Source organism: Drosophila takahashii, chromosome 2L (genome assembly GCF_030179915.1).
Source record: "Drosophila takahashii strain IR98-3 E-12201 chromosome 2L, DtakHiC1v2, whole genome shotgun sequence".
NCBI lineage: Eukaryota > Metazoa > Arthropoda > Insecta > Diptera > Drosophilidae > Drosophila > Drosophila takahashii.
Genome location: NC_091678.1, coordinates 20698165 through 20717958, shown reverse-complemented (window position 1 = coordinate 20717958; position 19794 = coordinate 20698165). Strand labels below are relative to the sequence as shown.

General features: G+C 40.7%; 4 protein-coding genes across 10 annotated transcripts in view; 2 read left to right on the top strand and 2 right to left on the bottom strand.

Moving 5' to 3' along the window:
* The window catches only part of Lim3 (Lim3 homeobox protein), a 43172-nt gene extending 39195 nt beyond the window's left edge, over positions 1-3977 (bottom strand). The window contains exons 1-2 of one of the 4 annotated variants that reach the window (XM_017159124.3): positions 3877-3977; positions 1981-2419 (exon numbers count right to left, since the gene is read on the bottom strand). In XM_017159124.3, coding sequence (XP_017014613.2) covers positions 1981-2326 — 346 coding nt within the window. In that variant the 5' untranslated portion in view covers positions 2327-2419; positions 3877-3977. Of the gene's footprint in view, positions 1-1980; positions 2754-3332; positions 3764-3876 lie in introns of those variants that run through there. The other 3 variants (XM_017159126.3, XM_017159123.3, XM_017159128.3) reach the window with 3 other exon arrangements.
* A 2060-nt stretch (positions 3978-6037) lies between these two features.
* amd (alpha methyl dopa-resistant) lies at positions 6038-11437 on the top strand. Of its 3 annotated transcripts, XM_044394888.2 has the most exons (3): positions 6038-6292; positions 6351-6585; positions 10121-11437. In XM_044394888.2, exons 1-3 carry the CDS (start codon positions 6213-6215, stop codon positions 11336-11338), a joined length of 1533 nt encoding a protein of 510 aa, XP_044250823.2. In that variant the 5' UTR covers positions 6038-6212; the 3' UTR covers positions 11339-11437. The 3 variants fall into 3 exon arrangements, with proteins under 3 accessions (XP_044250823.2, XP_017014630.1, XP_070067788.1); XM_017159141.3 differs by lacking the exons at positions 6038-6292; positions 6351-6585 and adding an exon at positions 8581-9143; XM_070211687.1 differs by lacking the exons at positions 6038-6292; positions 6351-6585 and adding an exon at positions 9942-9959.
* A 145-nt stretch (positions 11438-11582) lies between these two features.
* LOC108069128 (protein anon-37Cs) lies at positions 11583-13471 on the top strand. Its single transcript, XM_017159089.3, has 2 exons — positions 11583-11738; positions 11796-13471. The coding sequence occupies exons 1-2, from the start codon at positions 11731-11733 to the stop codon at positions 13309-13311; spliced, it is 1524 nt and encodes a 507-aa protein (XP_017014578.2). The 5' UTR covers positions 11583-11730; the 3' UTR covers positions 13312-13471.
* A 307-nt stretch (positions 13472-13778) lies between these two features.
* On the bottom strand, positions 13779-17712 carry Ddc (aromatic-L-amino-acid decarboxylase). Of its 2 annotated transcripts, XM_017159098.3 has the most exons (4): positions 17556-17712; positions 16809-16958; positions 16653-16738; positions 13779-15461 (listed from the first exon to the last, which is right to left on the bottom strand). In XM_017159098.3, the coding sequence occupies exons 2-4, from the start codon at positions 16905-16907 to the stop codon at positions 14114-14116; spliced, it is 1533 nt and encodes a 510-aa protein (XP_017014587.2). In that variant the 5' UTR covers positions 16908-16958; positions 17556-17712; the 3' UTR covers positions 13779-14113. The 2 variants fall into 2 exon arrangements, with proteins under 2 accessions (XP_017014587.2, XP_017014588.2); XM_017159099.3 differs by lacking the exon at positions 16809-16958.
* Between the last annotated feature and the right edge of the window lie 2082 nt (positions 17713-19794).

The window sequence follows — 19794 nt, the reverse complement described above, 5'->3', positions numbered from 1 at the left end:
TATATGAAGGAAAATATTAACGGGATTACACCGAAAAAAAAAACAAATTAAGTGATAACAAATCTTTAGTAAAAAAATTTATTCAAAGTATATTTACGGTGTTTATTTTTAACAAAAAGGCTTCATCAAGTATTTAAATTATTGCAATAATGATTTTTTGAAGGTACACACAAAAAAAATTTGCCGGGATCAAACCGATATGCGCTTGGCACATTTTTGATATTTATAAACAAATCGTTTTTACCATGCAATACTAGTAAAATTGATATTAAATAATATTATTTTGTCGAATTCTCTCTCTCTCTCTCTCTGAGATTCTCTGACTTCGAAAAGGGAGAAAAAAGAAAGTGATTTCCTGTAGCGTTGTTTGAGAGTTTTCCCCCGATTTCCCAGATTTTTCCTGAGTGCACGCACTTTGCCAGGGATGCAGCGGATATTAGTGACACGTGGCGAAGGCTCGACCAAGGCGATCTGAAGGTCCCAGCACATGCGGTTTCCGGGACCTGCCTCTCCAGCCTCTTGTACACATATATATTTATTTGTTTGTAATTACGCGTGTTCTAAAAACGAAATCCCGCCGCACTTGAAGCCGGGAAAATGGAAAAATGCGAGGTTCGGATGATCCTGCTCTTTTCAATGCCCGCATTGTCGCGGGGACACGTGCATTGGACCGCCTCTCCTGGACTCCGGGTATTCCCAGCGCATTAGCAACAATGCCGGAGACATTTGGAGTTTGTCAACAGTTTCGCCTTTGGATTTGGTTACGGCTTTTATCCTTGTCAGCGGCGCGTGTCTCTGTCCGATGTCATCTTCTCCACTCCACTCGACTCCAATCCGCAGTCAGTTGTCAACTTTCTGGACTGGCTTTTAGTCCTGGGGATTGCCGATTGATTTGGCGTGGGATTTTCGAGAGGGATGTACTCGTGTGTGGGAGACATGAAACGAAATCATAAATGTGACATGCCGGGATCTTAGTTGAGCGGTTTAGGCAACTCCAGCATAGAAATCCCTTTGACCAGCAGCAAAACCAGGCTGCAATAAATCATCTCCTTAGGAAGTTCTTCAGCATATATCCTCAAAGAACAAAACTTTTGCCAGTTATATATTGGCGTCCCCTTTGGACCATATTTATTTCGAGGCGAGTGCATAAAAAAGTGGGGGGCGGGCCGAAACCAAGCAGCCACAACATTGAGCCCTCCTAAAAGGGCATTCAAAATAAGCTCATCGGAGATGTGAAGATGGCGGTCTGCCACCGAGAAAGCTTTCGTATTTAATTGAAAAACACTTAAGCTGCCGGTCCGGGTCGGAAAAGGAAAATGGAAATGGAAATGAAAATACCGCAGTCAGGCCAACCGCAAGGCTCTCATATATGACCCTAAAAGACCGACCCTATGACCCCAACTCATCTTCATGGCAAGACCTTTCTGGTGGTTCATAAAAACAAAGGACGAGCGGCAAACAAAAACTTTGCATAATTTAAACACCGTACACAGGACGAAAAAATTATCATTGGTGACACACAAAAACAATACTTTAAAGATTGTATTTTTCCTGGTTCAAAAACATTTTAATTGTGTTAAGAATTTGTTTAGTTTATATTGGGATATCTTTACACAATAGCGTTTAGGATTGTTTAACCTTCAATAACAAATATTTATTCAGGGTTAAACATTATTATAAGCAATTTAAATTTTATTATTGTTTTTTTAATTACTATAATAATATTTTATTTTATTTTATAGTTTCTAGTTTGTTCAATAACTCAAGTTCTTGATCAGTTAAGTAAAAGATATAAATATAACATTTTTATATTGATGTATTCGATGTTCTTTATATATTCCATTTCTGTGTACTTATTTTCATTGTATAAAAACCCAAGATATTTTTCGTGCCACAAATTTTTCTCTCTGCTGGAAAATCTCCTAGGCAGCACTCAGGTGGACACGGCTGAATCAAAGATGGCATGACTTGGCCACTTACCCTCGAGCGCACGATTCCTGGAAATTAAGGCGAGCACCAGTTCGGGATTTGGGTCATCCTGGTCGACAGCCAGGTGATTGTGGTGCGGATGCTGCTGTTGCTGCTGCTGCCCACCGACCAGGTGAGATGCCTGCGGCGTGGGTGGCAATTGTTGCTGCTGCTGCTGATGGATATGCGGCTGATGTTGCTGGTGATTATCCATGACTGTCAGGTGCTGTTGCTGCTGCTGCTGCTGCTGCAACTGAGGATGTTGCAACTGCGGATGTTGATGTGGCTGCTGCTGATGCTGAAGTTGGTGCTGGTGGTGATGATGTAGCGGTGGCGGTGGTTTCAGGGTTTGCATCATTGCAATGGGGCCGGCGATTTGTACACGCGTCGTATGAGCTATATTTCAGTTAGGTTATTTCAATTAGCACACGGTTTCTTTGTTTCTGAGGCCCTATAAAGTACAGAGAGTTAGACTTTTTGCGCACTCGCGACCCGTTTAACTAAAAGCCAACGAGACTCCGCTCGGCGGGATCGCTGTCTGCTCGATAACTGGCATTGGTTCGTGCCCAACTGCCGCCCCGTTGACTGTTTTTTTTGTTTCCCCTTATCGCGGCGGTCTCTTTGGGTTTCGGTTTGGTTCTTAGATTCTAGACCTGCGGTTCGGTTAGGTTCGGATCGTGCCAACAACGCTCGGCTGCTCTATCAGTTAAAGTAGCCAGGGACTTGAACAATTTGAATTTGTTTGCGACACCAGGGGGACACTAGACCATCTATCGTTGGGGTGCTTTCGACCAGGCGAAAGTCAGGTGAACTTTATGTAAGTCGGGAAGGGCCAAACTGATCACTAGCTATAAATATGATCGGCGCATATCTATTCATCGTCTGGCCTTAGGTGAATTCTCGAGCGGAAGTAAATTATTATCATTATTATCTATTGAAAATGAGCCAAGGTCCGAGTATTCACTTAGAAATAACTATTACTATTATTAGTTAGATCCGAAAAGCAACACAAAAAACTTGAACTATTATTGCATTTTTACAAATTATGTTTCTGTTTTAAAAATATGACTGTTCTTCATTACATCTATCTAAAATATAGTACAATAAAGGTATTGTATTTATCATCGACTTTGTCTTGTTTCTGAGACTTTCAAATTTTCGGTTACTATTTTGTTTTAGTCATTAAGAACTATCACTTAATTATTAAATAAAAAAAGCATGTGGTAATTATTCTTCTGTTTTTGACAAGTCGAAAAAAAGTACATTTTTTAACATCCAAAAAGTAAATCAATTGCTTAATTGTGCTTGCAAGTAAACGCGACGGAAAATGTAAAACCAACTGAACTAAAGAGAACTCCGTTTACCCAGTTTGAGTTTTATTTCGGCACTTTAACACTTTGTAATTTTAGTATTACATAAATTTTCGTTTATTTTTAAATCTTTCATTTGATTTTCTCGTTTTTTTTATTCCATTTGCAAATGGCACTCGAACACGATTTTATGCGAACGCCATTTTGGCGACGGCAACGGCAAAGGTAACGGTTTCGGTAACGAAAACGACGACGGCAAATGCGAACCGAGCGAGGCAAAATGGCGACGGCATGACTAGAGGTACGTAACGGTAAAAGTAGCAGCGACAACCCTGGACATGGCAACACTGGCAGGCGGCTGACAGTGGTCGTCCGTTGTTATTGTTGCTGGTGGGAATCCCCTGTTTGCCGTGCTGCATCTTTATTTATTTTCTTCGCCAAACCGTCGTCTTTCCCTTTTTCATTTTTCTTTTTTTGTATTTTGCGCACTTTTTCACGCTTTTGTTGTTGGTCTCTGTGAGGAGCTTTTAACGATACTTTTTTTTGTATGCCATTTGCCTTTTGGCCGCCCATATGGGTATGCTATGCGTATACGTACTAAAAGCGTACTGCCGTCTGTGTGTGTGTTTACCAATTGATCTTAATGTGACACAAATGATATGGTAAAATGCATACAGCCAGCCCTGAATGGCAGGACAACAATGGCAACAAGGCGACAACGCCAGCAGCGACGACATTTTTATGCTTCTTTTTTGGCCATGCGCATGTGTATCTCTCTCTTCCGATACCATTCCCCAACAAAAAAAAATTCCAAGAGCATTATAATATTTGTAAAACGTAAAAACTTTAGCCCCAAAAAATTATATAGATATGTATGGGGAAACTTTTGTTTCCCTCTGCCTCAAGAAATTCTAGCTGCAAAAGTGCAGGAGAAGGAAAAAAAGTGAAAAAACGAAAAGTGGGTAGAACAAAAAGCCAACCAACGTCGAGCGACACCTTCGTTGGCCCCAAAACAACAGTAAACAGCACTTAAAAGTCAGCAGCGACGCCGGCAGAGGCGAAACAAATATGAGAAACTTAACTCAAAAGTCCAAGTCAATACGCGGAGCGGTCGCCAAAAAAGCAGGGCTTCCAGGGGAAAACAGGCACCGCCCCTTTATATTGAAAATCGTTGGAAATCGGCTGATAGGCGAGAAACAACAAGAACAAGAAAAACCTCAAGAATTTCCAGGCATGCGCAGGCAGCGGCATTATCTTATCGCCCCAGCGTCGCCATTAAAGTGGGTGGGTGGCGGTTCTATTCCTAGGGTTCGACATCGTTCCAGCGCCGACGCAGTGGAAAATCTGTAAGGCGGGGCAGAGGGTAACGGAATCCATAACCCGAATCACCCGGTTTCATGCGATTGCTGTATCTGCATAAGGTGTTGTCTGTCTATAGTTTCGAACCCCTTATATCTATAGTATAGCCCACCACCATCCCCCATTCCATTCCAAGACCCCTCGAATGCGTTGCGTCTGCAAAAACGATTTTGTTTTCGCATTTATTTATGAGCCGCTTAGAGCGCGCCAAATACTTTGCCAAACACTTTGAACCCCAAAAACCCCATCGCCATTCTCGAAAGCCCCCGAAAACCCCGTTCCCCATGGAGGACCCCACCCGCAAAAGTGGACACTAGAAGAAGGTCGTTTATGGGATGGGCTACGCGGGATGGGGGAATAAAGTATCGCGAACAGCTGGAATGCATGGGTCGCTTCACAAGTATGTCACAGTTAAATATAGATCTTTATTAACATTTTCCCAGTTTTTAGTCTTGTTTCACAATATTTTTTAGTTTATTTTGTAATAATAAATTCATTTTTTACAAACCGAAACATTACAAGATTCTTAATCTATAAATATGTGTTAAAGTATTTATAAATCTTAGATTATAGTATAAGTAATGAAAACCCAATAAGTAAATTATTATAATTATTATTTGATTTATTAAAAACAAATTGTATTTTATTTAGTCAAGTAAACTTTATTACAATCAATGCTTTTTTATTTTATTTTCCATTTTTTTAAGATTTTTTAGCTAAGCTTTTTTGGTTCCCATTAACAATTTGGAACCACCAACTGTACTCAAAACCTCAGTATACCCTTGAACCCAAATAGTACCGGGTATACAAAGATATAGGCTAAGAGCATAAAAATGCAGCGTGACCCTGAAACAGATCGTGAATGGAAATGGCTGATGAAATGCACTCAGCGAAGACCGATCCAATGCAATTCAACCCAATCCGATTCCAATCTGTGGCGTCCCATTCGACGCTTCACTTCCGCGGTTACAAAATCGACTTTGACTTTCAAATTTTCCAACGCTTTGTTGTGGCTATCTAATGGAGCCGTTAATGGTTAAACACATGAAGTATTTTGCCAAATGGGCTCGACTTGGGACAGTTAATTGCTGATGATGCGATGATATGGAACCGGATTGACAGTGAGTAAGTAAGAGAGAAATACGGCGATTTAGTAAGCAGTGCTAAAGTTTGGATAACACATTTTAATAGACAATTAACAAGCTGTTTATTTAAATTTTCTTCTTCAACATTTTTACTTTTGTCTGGCGATCTCTTTTATTTTGGTAGTTACATAAACATAAATCTTGGCAATGGGCTGGTCACAGACGACGAGACTAAAAACTTGCTGCCACTGCACATTTTCACACATAGCCGGATTTTTGTTGTTTTCCCTCTGAACTTTTTATTGGGGGCCTACGCGACAACGACTTGAGATTCGGAGCTCATTGAGACTTGGTTAAAGCGCAGCCAGATCATTTGTAGATTCGAATGTCAGCGGTGCACAAGTGCGGAACTAACCGAGCGGAAAACTGTCGAAAAACCCCGAAAAAATCGGGCTTCTGTTTGTTTTAACCAGGATCAGGATCCATTGCCATGGACTTTGATGAGTTTCGTGATTTTGGCCATGCCTCTATAGAGTTTCTCATAAACTATTTGAGTGGCATACGTGAGAGGTGTGTGTCGAATGGTGAATAGTCCTTCGTGCTTATGAACCTCTTTTTATTCCCATAGAAATGTCCTGCCCAACACGGCTCCCTATGCGGTGATCAATCAACTGCCCAAGGAGATCCCTGAGCAACCGGAGCATTGGAGGGAGGTCCTCAAGGATCTGGAAAACATTATCCTGCCCGGCCTGACCCACTGGCAGTCGCCGTATTTCAATGCCTTCTATCCATCCTCCTCGTCGGCGGGTTCCATCGTTGGTGAACTCTTGATCGCGGGAATAGGAGTCCTTGGATTCAGTTGGGTAAGTGGAATATGTAAACGATAAGTGATTTATGTGCCCTATAAATAAACGTATTTTACGGATTTTATGTGAAATTCATACAATTGGCTAAAAATTTGTTTCCAAAATTATAATTATATTAAACCATAATATAATTAAAATTTATTTTTTATTAAACCTTAATATAATTATAATTTAATCATTAATACAGCTTTAATTTTGTTAGAAAAAAAGAATTGCTTCACAATTGGAAGAAAACGATTTTTCATAAAATCCGACGTCTACAAGGTATTCTTGTCGACCAATATTGCTTGTTTTTATTATTATGAATAATTATAACTATTACATATTGGTATTGCAGTAGAATTATAGATGCCATTCTCTTAAAAGTTAAACTTTAATAAACCTTTAAAAAAATTATATTTAATAATACTCTTTTTTTAACATTATTATTTTCATAATACATATTTATATCTTTTTTAACTTTCAATTTTCCAAAATCATTTTTAAGATGGAAAGACTAAAATTAATTTTTTTTTTTTTTTTTGTAATTTTTTATAGTTAAGTGAAGTGAAATAATGGAAGTTCCTGATTGTTCATTTTTATTATAAATCAGACTCGTCGAATTTCAAATTATGGTTCATTAGAGGCAGTCTTAACAGTCAACTCTAATCTTAAAAGTTAAACTTTAATAAACCTTTAAAAAAATTATATTTAATAATACTCTTTTTTTAACATTATTATTTTCATAATACATATTTATATCTTTTTTAACTTTCAATTTTCCAAAATCATTTTTAAGATGGAAAGACTAAAATTAATTTTTTTTTTTTTTTTGTAATTTTTAAGTTAAGTGAAGTGAAATAATGGAAGTTCCTGATTGTTCATTTTTATTATAAATCAGACTCGTCGAATTTCAAATTATGGTTCATTAGAGGCAGTCTTAACAGTCAACTCTAATCTTAAAAGTTAAACTTTAATAAACCTTTAAAAAAATTATATTTAATAATACTCTTTTTTTAACATTATTATTTTCATAATACATATTTATATCTTTTTTAACTTTCAATTTTCCAAAATCATTTTTAAGATGGAAAGACTAAAATTAATTTTTTTTTTTTTTTTGTAATTTTTTATAGTTAAGTGAAGTGAAATAATGGAAGTTCCTGATTGTTCATTTTTATTATAAATCAGACTCGTCGAATTTCAAATTATGGTTCATTAGAGGCAGTCTTAACAGTCAACTCTAATCAACTATAAAAACTGTAATTTCTTCAAACGATTTGTTTAAGAGAGAAAGCCTAAGAGAACACATATAACGAACAGAGAGCACATCTAAAGCCTCAGCAAAAAAAGTGGGAACAGTTAGTGACTGCTTTAGTTGGTTACAATATATCTGTTCACATCTAAGAAATTGATATTGGTATCCATAGCTTGGTTGATACACTGTGTAATCAGTATGTGTGTTAGATACCCACTTAACAAATATGAAAATAGCGAAGTAATTGTGACTATAATTATTTTACAGGAATTATAAGATCGCGTAAACTATACCTTCCAAATGTGTTCCCTAATTTTAAAGATTTGACACGCTTCGTGTTCATCTGTGCGAGGAAATCAGTTGGAAATATTTTTTGAGATAAATGATGTATTTAATTACATTAATCTTTCGTTATCGGTCAAATAAAAAATAGATACCATGAATAATTTTGTTTACAAGTATAATTTTACCCTAAACTTCTGAGTCTTTAGGAAAATCATAGAAATTCGTATAGAGTACAAATGGATATAAATGAAAGCCTCGGAGTATGAATGAATACGTATTTAGTTTAATTTGATTAAAATAACAAACGCCACAAAATGTTCGTCCGTTGTTCTAGATGATTTCAAAAATACTTTTTTCAACAATACTTTTAAAACTATCCACCAGTTCTACCAGAATTCAAAAAGCTGGTTTTGTCAAAAAAATGTTTTTACTTTCTTTGATAGTTAGTACAATTTCTTTATGCATTTAATACGTTGAATAGCCAGATTTTGGAAAACGGCCGAACTGTCAGCTCTGGAGGCTGACCAGAGAAGTCGGTGTATAAAAGCCGGTCGTCACCGGCGATCGGTTTCAGAGTTAACCTCAGGCGACTTGGTGTAGCATCAACGGATTGATTGGAATCGTGTTGGGTAAACAGATCGTAAACGGAAAAATAAAACCAAAACAAACAGAACGTGAAAAGTGCAAATAGAAAACGAAATCGAAAATTGTCAGCGAAATGGATGCCAAGGAGTTTCGGGAATTTGGCAAGGCGGCCGTTGACTTTATGGCCGACTATCTGGAGAATATTCGGGATAACGATGTGCTGCCCACCGTGGAACCGGGCTATCTTCTGGACCTGGTGCCCTCGGAGATGCCGGAGAAGCCCGAGTCGTGGAAAGAAGTCCTCGAGGACATTAATCGCGTGATCAAGCCGGGTCTCACCCACTGGCAGTCGCCCAATATGCACGCCTACTATCCCACTGCCACCTCGTATCCCTCCATTGTGGGTGAGATGCTGGCCAGCGGGTTCGGCATCATCGGATTCAGCTGGGTAGGTCAGATCGCTGGTGAAATCTCGCTCTTATTTGGGTCCATTGTTTTGGCCGGCTGAATGGGCGCCCATTGTGCGCAGTGGGGGAAAGTGAATCCAAGAACTCGACAAACAGGTTGCCACTGCACCAGACGAAAGAGAGTTTTCACACAAATCAATCGGCAATTGTCACTATATAAATTTATTGTGCAGAAGGCCGTAAGTTGCCTCTAAACAAATTTAAATATGTAAAGAATTTATTGGGCAAGGCATAAAATAAAAGGTTCAAAAGCATAATTTAATTGTGGACTAATGAAAAGAAAATTGAGAGTGACTAAAAAAAATAAAGAAATAGGAATAGGAAATAAAGCAGAAGTTTCGAAAGCATAATTTTGTTACGAATTAATGAAAAGAATATTAAAGTATATAAAAAGAAAGAGTTGGTTTTATACTCTACATTTTTAAATGTTATGTTTAAAGTAGGCTTTAAACTAAATTACAATTGTTTGTAAGGACTAATAAGAGCCCCTGAAAGTGCGGTTTAAATATAAAAAACTTATAAACACATTAATCTCAATTCTTATTTTAAAATTTTCGCATAATTTACTAATTTTATTATTTTTTTAAATATTTACATATTAACTTAATATGTAAATATTATTAAGTAAGTATTTTTTACACAAAAATTCCGCAAAAAGAAAGCGATGGATTAAAATTCGAAATTTTTAAATGTTTTAAGGCCCGTATGATAAATTTGAAGTACAGTTTAAACTAAATTCCAATATGTTTTTAAGAACGAATAAACAGCCACAAAAATGCAGTTTAAGCTAAGAAATGGTATTAAAAATTTGAACTTAATCATTATTTTAAAATGTTTGAATGATTCCCTAAATTTTTAAATACAATTTTTTTTTAGCCAATTAAAAAAATATATACACTTATAAAATAACAATTTTTTTATGCAAATATTCCTAACTAATACGCCTCCTCCCTCGCAGATCTGCAGTCCCGCCTGCACAGAACTGGAGGTGGTGGTCATGGACTGGCTGGCCAAGTTCCTGAAGCTGCCCGCTCACTTCCAGCACGCCAGCGAAGGACCCGGCGGAGGTGTGATTCAGGGATCGGCCAGCGAGGCGGTCCTGGTGGCTGTTCTGGCGGCCAGGGAACAGACGGTGGCCAGCTACAGGGAGTCCCATCCGGAGCTCAGCGAAAGCGAGGTGCGCGGTCGCTTGGTGGCCTACTCCTCGGATCAGAGTAACAGTTGCATTGAGAAGGCGGGCGTTCTGGCTGCCATGCCCATTCGTTTGCTCCCAGCTGGAGAGGATTTCGTACTCAGAGGCGAGACACTGAAGCAGGCCATCTTGGAGGATGTGGCGGCCGGCAGGATTCCGGTGATCTGCATTGCCACCCTGGGCACCACGGGCACTTGTGCCTACGACGACATCGAAACCTTGTCCGCCGTCTGCGAGGAGTTCAAGGTGTGGCTCCATGTGGACGCCGCCTATGCCGGCGGAGCCTTTGCCCTGGACGAATGCTCGGACCTTCGAAAGGGTTTGGATCGTGTGGACTCGCTGAACTTCAACCTGCACAAGTTCATGCTGGTCAACTTCGATTGCTCGGCCATGTGGCTGCGGGATGCCAACAAGGTGGTCGATAGCTTCAATGTGGATCGCATTTACCTGAAGCACAAGCACGAGGGTCAGTCGCAGATTCCCGATTTCAGGCACTGGCAAATCCCGCTGGGTCGTCGCTTCCGGGCTCTCAAAGTTTGGATCACTTTCCGCACCCTGGGAGCCGAGGGTTTGAGGAATCATGTGCGCAAACACATCGAGTTGGCCAAACAATTCGAGCAACTGGTGATCAAGGACTCGCGCTTTGAACTGGTTGCTCCTCGAGCCCTGGGTTTGGTCTGCTTCCGTCCCAAGGGCGGCAATGAGGTGACCACCCAGCTGCTTCAGCGCCTCATGGATCGCAAGAAGATCTACATGGTTAAGGCCGAACATGCGGGGCGTCAGTTTCTCCGATTCGTTGTGTGCGGCATGGATACTAAAGACTCCGATATTGACTATGCCTGGACGGAGATCGAGTCCCAACTGACGGATCTGCAGGCGGAGCAATCTCTGATGGCCCGCAAGGCCGGAAACGTGGCCGATCTTACGCAGCACTTCCAGATCCATCTGACCAACGATAATGCAACGCACGAGAAGTCTCAGTGAGAGAAGCGATGAAACTATTTATGTTTAGGTTGTCCTTAGTTCGCATTGTAGTTAGTAGCTTAACACAAGTTTAAAAATAAAGTGAAAAGTTAAAAGATATATAGTAGTTTTTATATTTCTAGACGAACTTATACAAAATACAATCACTAAGTCAGTAGCTGATAGCAAAATAAAAATTAATTTAAATATTTGAATTTGGCGGCTCAGTGTGGCTGCATTTTCTGAACTAACTATCGATACCATTTTAGCGTGCCAATCGATAAGCGATTTAAAATCGATAGCTAGGCATGCCACCTCTAGTTCCCTCAACGAAATTTTGAAAAACGACAAAATTCCAAACAAAACAAATTGCAAACAAAATTCGGAACGCCAGGAAACCAGTGCCGCTTGCCATGCAATGGTAAGTGCAGAGCCGTTGCCGGGGCCACTAAAAGCCCACTTCTCTCTTCGCCCGCAGTTATAAACTGGCCAGCAGGCGCAGCTTATACAATGCACGGGTGCTCCAGGCGGATCACTTGGGTGACCAGTATCGCAGTCCGGATCTGGAGGCTGCCCGCCAGAATGCCCGGATAGTGGTTATTGGCGCCGGACTCGCCGGTCTCTCGGCCGCCCAGCATCTCTTGTCGCACGGCTTCCGACGCACCGTTGTCCTGGAGGCCACCGATCGCTATGGCGGGAGGATTAACACCCAGCGCTTCGGGGACACCTACTGCGAACTGGGGGCCAAGTGGGTCAAGATCGATGGGTCACAGGACTCGATATACGAACTTCTGCGCAACACCGAAAGTCTGGGCAAGCAGATAAAGCAGAAGGAGCGACCCACTTATGTCCAGGTGGAGCAGGAAGGTGGTCCAATCAAGCCAGCCATGGTGGAGCTTATAGATACCCTGTTCCGGCAGCTCTGCCGTGGCTTTAAGCTCGCCGATCGGGTTAAAACCGGCGGTGACCTGCACTCGCTGGACAATGTGATGAACTACTTTAGAACCGAAAGCGATCGCATTATTGACGCCTCATTTAAGCTACCAGAGGATCGGCTAGCCGCACGCGAGATTTTCCAGTCGCTCTTCAAGGAGTTCGGCAGCATTCTGGGCTGCTGTCTGGAGTACGTGAACATCGAGCACATAACCAAGTGCCCAGTGCAGCCGGAACAGCGTCCACTATATGTGCCCACTGGCCTGGATAACGTGGTAGATGACCTCATCCAGCGGCTGGACAAGGAGCAACTGCAGACGGGAAAGCCTGTGGGCCAGATTCAATGGACGCCGGCGCCGCTGAAGAGTGTGGGCTGTTTGGATGGCAGTCTGTACAGCGCGGATCACATCATTTGCACCCTGCCTTTGGGTGTGCTCAAAAGCTTTGCGGGCATCCTGTTCCGACCCACGCTGCCGCTGGACAAAATGCTGGCCATACGCAACCTGGGCTTTGGCAATCCCCTGAAGATATACCTCTCGTACAAGAAGCCCATTAACCGCTGGCTAAAGAGCAACCTGCGGCCACTGGGTAACGTTCTTAATCCCGCATTACAAGAGCAAACGGAACGCAACTGGACACAGCAGGTGGTGGAGATCAGCCAGGTGCCCAGCAGTCAGCATGTGCTGGAGGTTCATGTGGGTGGCGGCTACTACGAGGAGATTGAAAAGCTGCCCGATGACAAGCTATTGGAGCAAATCACCGGATTGCTGAGGCGCTGCATTAGCAATCATTTAGTGCCGTATCCACAGGAGTTACTGCGCTCCAGCTGGAGCACTTCGGCCTGCTACCTCGGCGGTCGTCCCTACTTCTCCACCAGCAGCAGTGCCCGCGATGTCCAGCGATTGGCGGCTCCTCTGGGCGAGAAGTCACCGAGTCTACTCTTTGCCGGGGATGCTACCGATCTTAAGGGATTCGGAACCATCGATGCCGCCCGCTCCAGTGGCATCCGGGAGGCACAACGCATTATTGACTTCTATCTCAATCGCATGCAATGCGGTTAACTGCAAGCGAAAATCTAAATTGGCTGCGAAATTGTACAAAATATCGGAATAGAAACTCACTAGTCAAAATTTATAGTTACAATTTGTTGTATTTTTAAGCAGAATACATTTGTTTTAATTAGGCGTAGAACGTTAACAATAAAAGCATTAACAACATCAACGATACGATGATACTTAAGGTCTAATATAGCGATGTAAATTCCCTAAACATGTCGCAAATGGATAATAGATTGAGGTCTGTTCCAGTTTTTAGTTTAAGAATGTGTTACCATTAAGTATTTAACTTTTTAGTCCGTATACACTTGATGGTAACTTGGTCCATTTATTAACAACTTGAAAATAATAAAGTAGCTCTATTTTATTTTATAGATAAAAACCGGAACAGCCCTGTAAAACTTTACTGCAATGCTGTTAACTGCAAGCGAAATTGTACAAAATTCCAGAAGAGAAAAACTCTCTTTTCAAAATTTATAGTTACAATTTGTTGTATTTTTAAGCAGAATACATTTGTTTTAATTACGCGGAGAACGTTAACAATAAAAGCATTAACAACATCAACGATACGATGATAATACTTAAGATCTAATGTAGCGATGGAGGACCATCTTATGTTGCGATGTAAATTCCCTAAACGTGTCGCAAATGGATAATAGTTTGAGGTGTGTTCCAGTTTCAAATTTAAGATAGTGTTACCATTAAGTATTTATCATGATGATAACTTGGTCCATTTCTTAACATCTTTTTATAATAAAGTATTTCTATTTTATTTTATAGATAAAAACCGGAACAGCCCTGTACAACTTTACTGCTCCTTTTGCATTTCATCGGCGGCGGCACTGACCTCCTTCCAAGAGTACTCCATATCCTCGGACTGTGTAAAGCGAGAACAGATAGCCATTCGCAGGAAGTACACATCCTTGATCTTGGCCGGAACCATGTGGATGTTGCCGCGTCCATTGATCCTCTTGAGCAGAGCTTCGTTCTGCTCGTTGTTGCCCTTCAGCCGGAAGCAGACCAGTCCCATATTGACCTCGGCGGCCAGTTCAAAGCGCGAATCCGCCACGCAGAGATCACCGAATTGCTTGGCAAAATTGCAATGCCTACGGATGTGAGCCTGCAGATTCTCCACTCCATAGAGCCGCAGGACAAACCAGAGTTTCAAGGCGCGGAAACGACGTCCCAGTGGAATTTGCCAGTGGCGATAATCCGGAGCGGAGCCCTGCATATCGTGCTTTAGGTACAGAGGATCCACATTAAAAGCGTTGACCACCCAACTGGGATCTTTGAGCCACATGGCCGAGCAATCGAAGTTCACCAGCATCCATTTGTGTGGGTTGAAGTTGAAGGAGTCGGCGGATTCGATGCCCTTCATGAGGTGACGGTACTCGGGACATATAAACGCTGATCCTGCATAGGCGGCATCCACGTGGATCCACACATTGTGCTTATTGCCCACGGGTCCGCACTCATCCAGGTAGTCGAAGGCACAGGAGTTGGTGGTTCCCAACGTGACGACGGCATAGAAGGGAATCAAACCCTTGGCCACATCCTCTTCGATGGCCTTTTCCAGAGCATCACCACGCATTCGGTGATTTTCCGAGGGCACCGAACGGAGTCTTACTCCTCCCAGCAGACCAGCTCGCTCCACCGAGGAGTGAGCCTGATCGGAGCAGTAGCCCACCAGTTTGCCCAGAATGGTGTGCTCATCCCACTCCGGATGCTGCTCCTTCACCTCCTTAACCTTCTTGGCCTTGGCACCCAGCAGAGCGACCAGTGTGGACTCACTGGCCGTTCCCTGGATGACACCGCCTCCCTTGCCGCCCGAACAGGCCAGGAATTCGGCGGGCAGGTCCAGCATCTTGCCCAGCCAGTCCATCATGACCACTTCCAGTTCCGTGCACGCGGGACTGGCAATCCAGGTGAATCCTATGCAGGCAATCGCACCACTCAGCATATCGGCCACAATCGCCGGATACGAGTTGGCCGTGGGGAAGTAGGCATGGAACTTGGGACTGTGCCAGTGGGTCACTCCCGGCATGATGACCCGTTCAATGTCCTCCATCACATCCTGCCACTTCTCCGGCTTCTCGGGCGCCGCATCCGGAATCAGGGGCTTCAGGTATCCGGGCTTCACTTCCGGCAGAACGCGCCTGCAAAAAGGATAATTGCGTTAGCCTCTTGATTTCATTTGGCCCATTCAGTAAAAGCTTCTGGCTAATTGCCTGTGAAACTCGGTTAGCTCACAAAGCAATCAGGAATCGGGGGAGCACAAGGACCCATCCCCCACTTGTTGCCAGTGGCAATAAAAATCAATAGGAATATGTAGCAAAGTTATGGGGAAAAGGATAAGGAGAGGGCAAAAGCTGACAGCGACAATTTTTCATTTTTCTTTTGTTTCAATTCATTAAAAAGTCTTAGGGGATTTAAAAAAATAGATAATAAATAATTAAACAATTCAAATTCAAGGAAATGCACCTAGTTTAAAAAAATAAAAAACAAAATTTAAAAAAAATAACAGTCAACTGAAAGAATTCTGTTGTTTTTATCTGTCTTGAAAATCTTCTTAAAAATAAACCGAAATTTTAAAAGTAAAAAATGTTGAATTGTCATTTTAATCTGATATTAAAAACATTCAACTCAAAGTAAAAAAATTTGTGCCTTAACGGTTTTTAAGAGTGAATGTGCTTGAATAATTTTCTCTGTGTAGTGAAATTATAATTTAGGTAATAAGTAAAAATCAATTAAAAGTAAACCTGTTTGTAATTTAATAATTTAGGAGTTTGTATATGGGTAAACAATCTCAACAGGTGCTCTTTATAAAACATTTTAATAAAATTGATTACTCTACCGACTCGCATTTTCAAGGTAATGGAAACGAAACCGTTAGAATTGCCCAAGAATAATGAACCACCAGTCGTTTTTTGCCCAAGGCGTTTGTAGTACAATTATATCTACATAAAAAATCGACCTTGACACGCCAACTTTACAAAACCTTTTTAATGCCGCAATAATTAATTAGTTTTAGGCTCAAGAGCAATGGCAAAAAAAACAGTGAAAGTACCTGGCTTTAGAGTAAGTGGGAAGGTCGCTCGAAAAGCCTTTAAAAATAATATATAACAATGCAAAGGTCCGATCGGAATCGGCGATACTTTCCCATGACTAATGCTCAAACGTGTGCTAAATGTCATTCACTTGCCCGGAATCGAGCAGACCGAACTTTCAAGTTAAACGCAAAACGCTGAGGTCAAGCAACAGATTCCATATAAATAAATTCTATATGTATCGAATGCAACAAATTAAATTTAATTCAAGCTAATTGAGAGACACTCATTCTCGCTTACCTTTCGCGTATGTTCTCCAAATATTCGGCTATGAAATCCACCATTGTTTTGGCAAAATCTTTAAACTCGGGGGCCTCCATGTCGATCTTTGGTGTGGTTAAAAGAAGTGGGTTAAAATGTTGTTGCTTTCGGTGTTTCTAAGCTCTATAGACATACCGAAACCTTGGGATCCAGCTTATCTTCCAAAATGTTAGCTTTACCATTACCATTAGTTTGTTTTGATAGGTTAGTGCTATTAGTCGGTAATTGGCTCATTTTTTTAGTTTGGTCAAGATATTGCAATGTGATGAAAGCGAAAAATAAGTGCTGATAGGAAAGAACGTGTGCGATTATTAAAAGGGTGTTTGTTAGTTAGATAGTGCTAATCAGTGACAGCTACGATGCTATACCTAATCTATTTACATTTCGACAAATAATGTACTTAGCTATTAATTACTATGTAGTAAAACTATATTTATTATTTTAATAAATGTTTTAAAGTGGTTTTGCTTTGCTTGGATGATTGGGCTAAGTATAGACCGCTAATCAAAGTGATAATTAAAATGTTTAATGCATTCTTGCATTAATTATTACTGGATTATTTTTTCTCAGTTCACTTTTTAAGCAACGTAAACAAGTTGGCATTGAGACGGCGACTTGTTGCCAGCAAATAAGCACACAAAAACTAATTTTAATGGATACACAAAACATGCAGATACCAAAAGTTGACAAAAATTAGGCACTAAAGAATGCAGAGGCGAACCTAGGAATTAAACCAAAAGCGAGGCCAGATGCCCAGTTTTAGATATGTACATTACGTATACGCCGCGTTAGCCCCGAAATGAATCTTTCCCATGCACTTTACATTATGTTGGCCAAGCACTTTAGGTATTTAAAAACCCACAGGCACCTTTCGTCACTCACCGTGCACTTTAGTTAACTGCCTTTAATTATTTGCACTTGTCGAGCTTTGTTTCCGTTTCGAACTAAATCTTTGCCCAACTTGAGTTTGCCTTATTGTTCGTTAGCTGCGAGTTTGTTCTGTGTTGAAATGGTTGAAATGGGCTGCTGTGCGCTCGCCGTTCGCCTCTTAACTGAGCGCTGCTCGCTCTTGGCCAAGGCTTTTAAAGCCCGGCCAGCAGCGCTGCCGATTCCGCAGGACCGGTTCAATTTCAATTTCAATCCACTGCCGCTGAACTTCGGAGGCGGGTTGTAAAAATACATTCTGCACTGATATTGTGCTTGATTTGTGCACGTTCTTCGCGGTGATTTTGTCACTTTTACGGAACATGCATTAATTTGGGGGTGACTCAGTAAACTGGACAATTGACTTGTTATCGAGAGGGGTGCTATATACTGTATAGAATCCCCTAAACTTCAGTGTTATATCTATATTTGTTGCTTACAGATTTTATAACACAATAATCGGGATATTAACAACAAATAAATTAATTTAAACTTTATAATTAAATGTTCAAAAAGCTTAAAAAAAAGCAAACATTTGAATATTATATACTTTTTGTGGCTCAAAATAAAACAAAGTTGAAGATATTATAGTTTAAAATGTGCTCTATAAAGCTAAATAAATTGATTTGAGTTCCGCTCACGTGCTCCTTAGCTCTTTCTCAAGAGAAGAGTGCGATCGCGTCAGGAATCCCCCTTTCATGAGTCACCCAAAACAGGGTTTTTCTTGAGCTCTGAAGAAAATAAAAAATCACGCAAAATAAGATAAACAAATTAAAATTCATAGAAAACGCAAGAAATTGATTAACCTGCGAATGGCACGCTTTACGCGCATCTGACGAACCGGTTTTCAGAGCATCATCTACATATGACGAGGCTTTGAACCGCTCATGTTATTGTGACGTCAAATAATCCAATCCCCTCACTCACTTTCTGATTGTACTTGGGGAAGTGGGCTAGGTTGAGCCTTTTGAAGGGGAAATAGGAAGTGCACAGAAAAAAAAAGATTCATAGAGGTATTAAAATTGTTTAATTAATTTAGAGATGCACTTTTTAAAATTGGTTTCAAAAACCCCATTTGTATACAAAAAATTATTTTAAAAGCAAAAATTGGTAAAAAATTATTTGCAAAATAAAAATAGTTTATCATCATATCATACAAGTTTTTCTTTCTGTTTTGGGGTTTGATGAGTTCACTGCGGGTGGACCAACTGTTGCTGAGTGCGAAAGAAGTGTGTGTGCCTGACATTTCAACGAAGCCACTTTGGCAAATCACTTGACTGAATCAACAGATTTATATGCCATGCCAACGGCTCTGCTTTCGATTTTAATGCGTTGGGTGCACCACCCAACCACCCATCCACCAAGCTACCCAGCCACCCACATTATGCTGCTTTACGGGTGGCTGAAGTTCGGGTCGATTGGGGCGAAGAATACTACAATTTGATTTATGGCTGACTTGAGTTGCGAATGAATAGAATAGAAGACTACGAAGTTTATGGGGGTCGAATGGCGCCTTCGAGAGGGGGATTGCATAACCAAGCAGAAGAGGTGAGAATGGAGATAAGCGGTGGTATATTTTTTGGTCCGTATCAAATTGCTGAGCTCCATAAGGGCACGTATTTAGTGGTGACCGATAAGATTCTTAATAAACAATTTGATTAGAAAACTGTTTTTTTTATTTTAATATCACGCCATTAACGAATGGGTTTCGTTAACTTATTGGTGTTGTAAAGATCTCAAAAACTAGGATTATAATATGGCACCACTACACACAAAAAAAAAACTTGGTAAAATCAACTGTAATAATTGTCAAACAGGCCCCAACCAGCAAAATTGTCAATTCTACTAAGTAAATAGTCATTTCACAACAACAAAATACACACAATTAGCAAAGACACAAACCCAAAGCAAAAACAAAATACACGTGACTATTTTAATAGTTACGTAACTATCTTTGTTGGTCAATTTTACCAAGCAAATTTTTTTGTGTGTATGAAGCAGTAATTACTAAGTGGTTAGTCAGGAGGTCTTTGAACCCTATAAATATTTTACCTGTAATAATATTTCTGCTTTAAGTAATAATAGAAAAGGACAATGTATTCGACTTTAACTTAGGAGCATCCAAATATCAGGGAAAACTAAAAATGGTTCGTGGAAATTTTTAGATTAGGTATGTAAAAAGACTATAAAGCGAGCA